This window comes from Penaeus vannamei, chromosome 12 (assembly GCF_042767895.1).
Source record: "Penaeus vannamei isolate JL-2024 chromosome 12, ASM4276789v1, whole genome shotgun sequence".
Classification (NCBI taxonomy): domain Eukaryota; kingdom Metazoa; phylum Arthropoda; class Malacostraca; order Decapoda; family Penaeidae; genus Penaeus; species Penaeus vannamei.
In genome coordinates, this window is record NC_091560.1 from 31460900 (window position 1) to 31470899 (window position 10000).

Here is a 10000-nt window from a genome sequence, read left to right on the forward strand (position 1 = left end):
AAGAGAATAAAACAAACAAACTAAAGAACAAAAAAGAAAAAAAGGAGGAAGAAAGTCCTCGAGATAACCTTCAAGGAGCACAGTGTTGACTCTCGATCAATTTTGCCTCGAGGATCATTGATCATAAACGTCGTCCTCGGAGACCCACCGCTGAGCTGACGAGTTACGGTCGAGGAGGAGCATTCCGTCTGCTGACAATGACCCTGGCTTATGCATTGCTGTTCTCGATTGGGTTTTGTGGGGGCGATTTTGGGCTATTTCGATGTCTCTCTATTGTAATTTATTTTTCTTAATTTTTTTATCTTTTATTTTTTATTTTTATTTTTTCTTTGTTTTTTTTTCATTTCTTTTCTTCATCTGTTTTATCTTCTATTATTTCTTCTCCTTTTCCTTCCCTACTTTTGTTCTTTCCTTTCTTCTTCTTCTCTACTTCTCATCCTCTTTCCCACTCTCTTCCTCTGCTATTATTCCTTCTCCATTTCCTTCCCTATTCCATTCTTTCCTTCCCTCTCCTTCTCTATTTCTCATTTTCTTTCCTTCTCTCCTTCTTCTCTCCTATCATTCCATCTCCTCATCCTTCTCTACTCTATCCTTTCCTTGCCTCTCCTTCTTTATTTCTCATCCTCCTTCCCTCTCCCTTCTCTCCTATCAATCCCTCTCTTTTCCCATCCCTATTCCATTCTCTCCTTCCCTTCTCTATTTCTCATTCTCCTTCCCTTTCTCCCTCATTCCATTTTTCCTTCCCTCCTCTCTCTCTCATTCTCTTTCCCTCTCCTTCTCCCTCTCCCATTTCGAGCATCAGTAACAGACCTTTTCCCCCATGTGGTTAGCCGCCAGTGCCACGGACTTCACGTGAACCCCATGCCCACTGAAACCCTGGCACTGGGTTGCGTCACTGTGGCACTGTTCACTGGTCCCTCCCCGCGTGTATTAAGTCACTGCTAAACCCTCAGTGCCTCTCGTTGCAGTTCATGCGTTGTTCATGTTGTTCATTGGATTTCGTTGCTGTTCGTGTTGTTTGAACTTTTTGCGTTGATTTTTTTTTTTATTGTCTATTTTTCTATCCTTCTGTCCGGCTGTCTCTGTCTATCTGTCTGTATGTCTCTCTCTCTCTCTCTCTCTCTCTCTCTCTCTGTCTCTCTCTCTCTCTCTCTCTCTCTCTCTCTCTCTCTCTCTCTCTCTCTCTCTCTCTCTCTCTCTCTCTTTCTCCCTTTCTCCCCCTCCTTCCCCCCTCCCTCTCTCTCCTCCTCCCCCTCCCTCTCCCTAACCATCCCCCTCTTACCTCCTCCACCTCCCTCTCTCCCCCTTCCCCCTCTCTTCCTCTATCTCTCTCTCTCACTCTAATTATCAATATCTGCCTGCATGTGTCTCGCCACGTATTTACAAACGCTAACTTACTACGTACTTACACACTCACACATGGTCTCACTTACAATCAATAACACTCTGAACAGATTAGCTTTCAAGATGTACCAGAGGCATCCGCTGTGAAGTCCAATGCGATAGAGAGCGAGAGATTAAAGAAATAAATAAATCGAGAGTGAGAGAGGGAAGGAGGGAGGGAGGGAGACGGGGGAAGAGGGAGGGAGGGAGGGAGGGAGAGGAAGAGGGGGGGAAGAGAGAGAGAGAGAGAGAGAGGGGAGAGAAAGAAAGAAAGAGAGCGAGAGAGCGAATAAAAAAACAAAGAAAAAAAAACAGACAGAGAAAGAGAAAGAATGAAAGAACGGCAGAGAAGCCAAAGAAACAAAAAAGTCAAGGAATAAGATAATGATAATATTCAGCAGCGGCCATATGGGAGTATTTAAATTCTTTTGGAAGAAACTAACCACCATTGCTGTCACTCACTCGTCTTCCCCGAGAATCCCTGGGTCGCTTTGAAACACGACCTCGAAAGCCAACTCTTCGGCAGCGACAGGGAGAGAGAGGGAGAGGGAGAGGGAGGGAGGGAGAGAGGGAGAGGGAGAGAGAGGGAGGGAGGGAGAGAGGAAGAGGGAGAGAGGATGAAGGAGAGAGAGAGAGAGAGGGAGAGGGGAGGAGAGGAAGGAGGGAAAGAGCGGGAAAGGGAGGAATGAGGAGAGGGAGGTAGATAGGTTGAGGAGAGGGAAGGAGGAAGAGAGAGAGGGAGAGGGAAGGAAGGAGGGAGAGGGAGAGAGAAGGAGACGGAGAGAAATGGGGAGAAGGGAGAGAGGGGAAGGAGAACAAAGACGGGAAAGAGAGAGAGAGGAAGAGGGAGGGAGAGAAGGTGATGGAAAGGGAGAGAGAGAGAGAGCGAAAGCTAGCGAGAGAGAGAGAAGAGATTTAGCCTATAAAATTATGACAACATGGCAACATCGCACCACCACGCACTCACACTTCATTCGGAATCCGGAATTAAATATTTTTTTAATCTAATTTACAAAGCCGTAAAGCGTACAAGAATAATTTAATTCTCATTCCTTCTATTTCATTCATTAGGGCGCTCCATTCATTACGATTCTTTGGGGCTATTTCCACGTAAGAAGCAGCATTTTGTCCATCCGTTTAGCAAATTACGGTTTGATGTAGTTCCCCCTGAAAAGTTAAAAAAAGAAAACGAGAAGGCATTTTTAAACATCTTTTATATGGAGAATAAAGGCATTTATTCCCAAAGTCACGAAATGTTATGATTTCATCTAACGCAGCGCTTTGTAATATGAAGACCTTGCTATAATGGCCACGCAGTTAGGCTCCATTTTCTTTGCTTCTCGCCCCCCCCCTCTTCCCCCTCTCTTCTCTCTCTCATTCCCCCTCATCTCTTATCATTAGGTTGTTTCTGTGCCCTCCTCCCCCCCTTCCCTCCCTTTTCCCACCTCACCCCTCCTTCTCGTCTCTGTCTCCCCCTCTATCTCTCTCCTCCCCTCTCCCCCTCCTCCCCTCTCTCTCTCTTCTCCTTTCTCTCTCCAACCCCCTTTCCCTTTCTCTACCTCTCCCTCCCTCTCTCTCCCTTTCCCTCTCTCTACCTCTCCCCCTCGCCCTTTCCCTCTCTCTTCCTCTCCCTTTCCCTTTCCTTTTCCCTTTCTCTCTCTCTCCCCATCTCCCTTTCTCAATTTCCTCTCCTCCCTTTTCTCTCTCCCTCCCTCTCCCTCTCTCTCCCTCACCCCTCATCCACGTGCCAATCTTATGCCCTCACGTTCCACCTCTCATTCTCCCCCCTCCCCCTCCATCATGGCCCCTCCCTCCTCCCTTTCTCCTTTCCACCCCTCTTTTCTTATCATTAGGCTTGTTCCTCGCTTTTCCTCACTTCTCCCTTCCTCTCATTTCTCCTCACTTCTTACTCTCTCTCCTCCCTTCCTCTCACTCCCCCTCATTTGCCTTCACTCTTCACTCTCTCTCATTCCTCTCTTCCTCTCACTCCCCCTCATCCTCCCTCACTCCTCCCTTCCTTTCACTCCCCTTCATTTCCCCTCACTCCTCACTCCTCCCTTCCTCTCCCGCTCCTTCATTCCTCACTCCTTTTCACTCATCCTCATTCCTCCCTTCCTCTCACCCCCCCTCATTTCTCCCTTCCTCTCACTACCCCTCATTCCTCACTCCCTTTCACTCCTCACTCCTCCCTTCCTCTCCCTCCCCTTTTATCCACGTGCCTCTCGCTATGTTCTCTCTCCCCTTCCCCCTCACCCCTTCCCCCCTTCTCCCCTTCTCCCCTTCTCCCCCCTTCCATTCATCTCCTTAGAGGCACGAGCGAGCCTAAGAGAACAAGCGTTTGGAATGGAGGGGGAGAGGAAGGCGTAATGAATGAGGGAGGGGGAGAGAAAGCGAGAATAAGGGAAGGATGGAAGATTTTTTTATTTTCGATTTATTTTTGTTTTTCGATTTTTGGAGGAAGGTATAATTCGAAGGTTTCTGGGGGTCGGTGTTTTATGCTTGTTTGTTTGTTTTCCTGTTTGTGTTTCCTGTCAGTCAAGTTTCCTTCGGTGTTTTACTAAGACGAATGATAAGGATGATTTATAACTCAATTCTATAACAAGAAAACAAAAAGAGCCACATAAAGCGAGTGAAATCAACAAACCCAAACACAGAACTTTAATCATTTGGTCGGTCACTCATCTGCTCCTGTTGCCAGCCTTTCCACACCACCGGAGTGTCATTAGAATACCATTATCTTCCCCCCGATCAATTCTGGCCGGATACCATTACCAGCCTTAGTAACGGAGTAACACAAGCCTTAGAAACATTACTTCCTCACTAACTTCCGGTCGTCCAGGTTACCTCCGGCGGGCGCAAATATTTTGGGAAGTAATGAAGGCTTGTCAGGAGGGGAGACGGGCCAGATAAACCCTTCAAATAACTCAATATGTCTCCCTGGACCGCCGCTGAAGCCCCCGCCAACCGCGAGGCATTTTGGGGGGGAAGTTGACCGACCTCCGCCATGTTCCCGCGCTCTCTCCTCCGCTCGCTTGTAAACAAACGCGGGAATTTCTTCTTCCTTTCTTTTTCTCTCTATCTCTCGGTCTTATTCGCTTCTTATCTCACTTGTTGACTTTTTGTTGAAGCTTTTTTCTTACTTAGATGAATAAATATCGTTGGGGTGTTTTAGGATTATGAGTCTGTGATTTGAATCTAACCTCGAAAGAGAAACGACGGATAATGTCAAATGCACATACTGGGTGTCAAAACATTTACGAAGCCAGCGAGTGGGTGTTCTAAGGCGGCGGTTGGCTTTTTGTCGCGGGGTTCTGTCTCTCGTTAAGATGGAAATTACAGATCTTAATCCGCTGGCTCTGAATGTCTGAAGACGATAGAGCGAGTGTCCAAACATTTAGCCTCGGTGTTGAATGCGCGCCTCGTGTTTTGGGTGCCAGATGTGGGCGCCGTGTGTCTCCGCCCATGCAGTGTCCAGTCCACAGGGGGCGTGGCTGGCATTCCGCCTCCCGATGCGTGGATGTGACTGTGACTTCGACTTCGACTCTGCTTTCGACATCAAGCTTTCTTAACAAGGCGTTCGTTGCACTTTAATTTCTTGCGAATTTCTTTTGATTTTTCTCTCTTGTTTGTTTTTCTCTTTTCTCTTTGCATGAACGCTAGACTCAATAACATTTTCTGTTTGTTTTTTTCTGCATTATTTTTCCATTAAAACCTGATTAAGAAATCAATGTTATATTCTTTTAAATTGTTTTAGTAAGAAAATGAAATAAATCAACCAATGAACTTGTAAACTAATGAAATAAAACAAAATAAACATAGTGAAATAGAAGAGGCCACTACTTTCAAAACACGAAACCTTACCCAAGTGTCCTCCTTAATAAATAGTGAATGAAATGAAAAAATATATATATTGATAATGATAATAAATCAGAGAACTAAAAAATAAAATGCCCAGACCAACAAATTTAAGCCCCGCCCCCCCAAAAAACACAAAAAAAATAAAATAAAAATTAAAAAGAATATAGATAATAATAACAATAGAACAACAATAACAACATCAAACCCAACCCACCCCTAACCACCCCCTCCCCCTTTCTCCCACGCCCACAGACCCACAAATCCAGCAATACGGCGAAGTGAATCAGCTGGGCGGCGTGTTCGTGAATGGGCGGCCCCTTCCGAACCACGTGAGGATGCGCATCGTAGAGTTGGCACAGCTGGGCATCCGTCCCTGCGATATCTCGAGGCAGCTGAGGGTCTCCCACGGCTGCGTCTCCAAGATCCTGGCCAGGTAAGAGATAAGAGATAAGAGAGATATGTGTGATGATAAGGGATATGTAAGAGGGATAAGAGATAAGAGAGATGGGCGTGATGATAAGAGATACGTAAGAGGGATAAGAGATAAGAGAGATGTAAGAGTGATAAGAGATAAGAGATGCCAGGTGGGTGATAAGAGAAAAGAGATAAGAGAGATTTGTATGATGATAAGGGATATGTAAGAGGGATAAGAGATAAGAGAGATGAGTGTGATGAAAAGAGACATATAAGAGTGATAAGAGATAAGAGATGCCAGGTGGGTGATAAGAGATATGAGAGATATGTGTGATGATAAGAGATGAGAGAGATAAGACATAAGAGAGAGTGATATGGGATGTGATGATGATAAGACATAGCTAAGTGTGATGATAAGAGATAGATAAGTGTGATAGATTTGTGATAAGAGATAGGAGAATGTGACAAGAGATAAGTGTGATGATAACAAATATAAGTGTGATGAAAGATGTGTGATAAAAGGTAAGAGAGTGCGATAAGAGATAGACAACTGTGATAAGAGTAATGTATGATAATATTAGAGTGTGATATGAGATAAGTGTGATGAATGATGAGTGTGGTGAAATTCAAGTGCGATAAGAGATAAGTATGAACATTACGGATAGATAGATAGAGGCAGATTGAAAAAACAAATCTTACTCATTTTTTTAATAACGAATGAATAAGCTTTATAAATAGACATAAAGACAAATAAATAAACAGATAGATAAAGAGGAAAGAAGTAAATAAATAGATGAAGAAAGAAAGTAGTAAATAAATCGATAAAGAAAGAGAGTAGTAAACAAATAGATAAAGAAAGATGGAAACAAAAAAAATATGAATAGATAAATAAATAAACGCAATCAAAAAAAAAAAAAAAAAAAACATTTTCTCAACCCTCTTCTCCTCCTCCGTCGCCTTCTACAGATACAACGAAACGGGGTCCATCCTCCCCGGGGCCATCGGGGGCTCCAAGCCCAGGGTGACGACGCCCAAGGTGGTCAACTACATCAAGGACCTCAAGCAGAAGGACCCCGGCATCTTTGCGTGGGAGATAAGGGAGCGACTCCTGAAGGACGGCGTGTGTGACAAGTACAACGTGCCGAGTGTCAGTTCGATCTCGAGGTAAGGAGGGGTTGGGGAGAGAGGAGTGGGGTGGGGGTGGTGGGTAGGGGGATGGGGGGGAATGTGAGGTGTTAAAAGTGTAGGGAGTGTTATGATGGAGGTGTTGAGGGTGAGGTGTTATGAGTGTGTTAACTGTTCGATTTCCTGGTAAGGAGGGAGGGTATGGTGGGTGTTGCTGTGGGTGTGATGTGGTAAGTGTAGTGAATGTTACGTGGGTGGTGAGTGTGTGGTGTTAAAGTGCGGGGAGTGTTATGTGAATTAAGTGTTCGATATCCAGGTAAAGAGGCGGGGACGGTGGTCGTTGTGGTGAATGTGATGTGTTAAGTGTATTCTTATTGAGTATTATGAGTGTGTTAAGTCCGATGAGTGAGTTAAGTGTTTTATTTCCAGATAAGGAGTTGAAATTATGATCATTATGTTAAACGTGGTAAATGTTAAGTGTGATGTGTTAAGTGTGGTGAGTGTTATGTATTAAAAGTTCAATTTCGAGGTAAAGAGTGAGGGATAACGTTGACTGGAATAAAAACAGAATGGATGAGAATGAATATCTTGAACATTGTTTGAAAGAGAGAATAGGGCGTAAGATAAGACTGAAGGATGACATTGAGAGATATTTCCTTACATCTATTTTACTGTCTATCTTACACCTACTTACATACTTGTAGGATGCATCTGATCTATTTGTAAGCCAATATTTCAGGATATACTGTCTGTAGGTGAGGCCATACTGAGGGACATATTCGTAGAATATTTGATATACTAATTGGATATAATAGATATCAAGGATCGATTGATATATAGGATATACTTGTACGGTATACTTGGAGGATATATCCGATCAGTCTGTAAGATATACTGTAAAATATATTTCTGGTAAGATTATACTTACGGGCAATACTTATAGGATATATTGTGTTTAGGAGAGTAAGGATTATATAAGAGCACCTATGCGTATTTTAGCTATATTTCAATATGCGTTATTCATATTATTCATTCTCTCTTTCTTTCTTTTGACTTGTTATCTTTGCCTATTTCCTTTTCTTAGATGATTTGCTGCTATAGTTCTTAATCTCCCTGTTAATCTTGAGCTTCGTTTTCTTCATCTCATTATCCTTATTGTAATTATAATCATTGTCATTATTACTATTACTGTTATTATTGTTGTTGTTATTATTATTATTGCTATCATTATTATTATCATTATTATCATTATCATTCTTATAATTATCATTATTATTATTATTATTATTATTATTGTTGTTATTATTATGCATATTAATATAATTATTATAATCATTATTATTGTTGTTATTATTATCATTAGTATTATTACTAACATTTTCATTGCTATTAGCCTTATTGTAATTTCTTTATTGTTATTATCACTGTATTGATAATTTACTTAAATAAATACGCGTGTTCTTAATCACAATATGATACAGAAGCCACACACATCCTTTACTCGTAATAATCATCAGTTTATATGAATTTGTTTGAATATTTGACTATTGCTGTTCGATTTTCCTTTCGTTGCACGCCTCACCAGGACCTCACGCCCCTCCAAGGTATGGTCAGTGAGTCTCCTCGTTGTGTGGGAACATAAATGGCTAGAATAAAGGATGACACGAAGCGCCCGCGCCTCGGGCCTCCGCCTTCACCCGAAGGACCGGCGAGAACCTCGATCTGAGTCCTTTGCTTGTCTCTCCCGCAGGATCCTGAGGAACAAGATCGGGTCGCTGCACCACCTCGGCTCGCAGAGCCCCTACGACGTGAAGCACCCCGCCTCCTCGCTCTACAACTCGCTCTACCCGGCGGCCGCAGCCTACACCGCCGCCGCCGCAGCCTACTCCTCGATGGCGCCGCCCGCGGCCATGCAGCAGGGCTCCGCTCAGGTCCCGTCCGCGCCCGTCCCGCCCACGAGCGCCGCCGCCTCCGGCGCGGGTGGCGTGAAGGCGACCACCACGCCCTCGCCGCCGGTGTCGGGCGCCACCTGCGGCATGGGCGGCATGCGGCCCCACTGGCCGTCGTCGCACACGGTGTCCGACCTGCTGGGCCACGTCAACATGGCCGCCGCCGGCCTGCCGCGCCACCACCCGATGCAGGACGCCAACAGCTACAACTACTACATGTACTTCCAGTCGTGCGGGCCGCAGAACAACTCGCTGGCGCACAACGGCCTGCCCAACCACCTCTCGTCCTCGCTCGCCAACGGCTTCTCCAGCCCGCTCGCCAACCCGCTCTCCAACGGCCTCCCCAACGGCCTGTCCAGCGGCCTGGCCAACGGCCTCTCCAACGGCCTCTCCAACGGCCTCCAGAACGGCTTCGGGAACCCGCTCAGCTCCATGATGAGCGGCTCGGCCCTCACGCCGCAGACCGCCACGCTCTAATGCAGGCAGCGCCGCCCGCGCCCTCACGCCCGCGCCTCCAAACCTCAAGCACCAATTAACCACTCACGCCACGCCCTTCCCATGTTCCCCAACCACGAAAGTGACAAACGCAAAACAATAAAAAAGCGAAAAGACGAGAAAATACAGTCGGCGCTCGAAAAAGCCGCCCCCGACAGACGAGTTTCCAACGCGGCGGCAGCGCCTTCCCGCGGTGCCCAGCGCCTTAATTCGGGCCATGTGGCGCAGCCGGTACACTGCATACCCCCAGCTGGTACACACTGCATGCCCAGACGGTACATTTACATGCTTAACTAGCTATTAAAACGGAAAGCAACAAAGTGTCGAACCTCTGCGAGTGATTTCTTTATTTGACGCAGACAGAGAGTAAAAGGTCGACCGTGAAAAAGGTGTCGCTCGTTAAGTACAGTTATTTGGGACTTGAACTTCTGTTTGTTATGGAAATGAATCCAGCCTCCTACCTCTAACAGTGTTACTTCATCCAGGATATTCGCTCCTGGTGAGTGTTGTGTACATATACATATGTATATATATATTGTAAATGTGTGTCATGTTTCATTATTCTTGTTAGTTGTTAAGAAGTGAAAATGTTTGTGTACCTTACTCTTTGTTCATGTTAGTGTGCGAATGAGAGAGCGAGAGAAAGAGAGAGAGAGAGAGCATTATCATCTGACCAAATAGATTAGGAATTCACAATGTACACGTCATTCATACCATCAAGGGTACATTGCGTCATACGTCATGCAGATATTATGTCAAATGTCCATGTATATGTG

General features: G+C 45.1%; 1 protein-coding gene across 2 annotated transcripts in view; it reads left to right on the plus strand.

Moving 5' to 3' along the window:
• LOC113807248 (paired box protein Pax-1-like) overlaps window positions 1-10000 on the plus strand; it is a 65215-nt gene that overhangs the window by 54919 nt on the left and 296 nt on the right. For both annotated transcript variants that reach the window (XM_070128215.1, XM_070128216.1), the window contains 3 exons: window positions 5494-5674; window positions 6622-6819; window positions 8531-10000. The exon at window positions 8531-10000 is cut by the window's right edge and continues 296 nt beyond it. In XM_070128215.1, coding sequence (XP_069984316.1) covers window positions 5494-5674; window positions 6622-6819; window positions 8531-9206 — 1055 coding nt within the window. In that variant the 3' untranslated portion in view covers window positions 9207-10000. The remainder of the gene's footprint in view (window positions 1-5493; window positions 5675-6621; window positions 6820-8530) is intronic.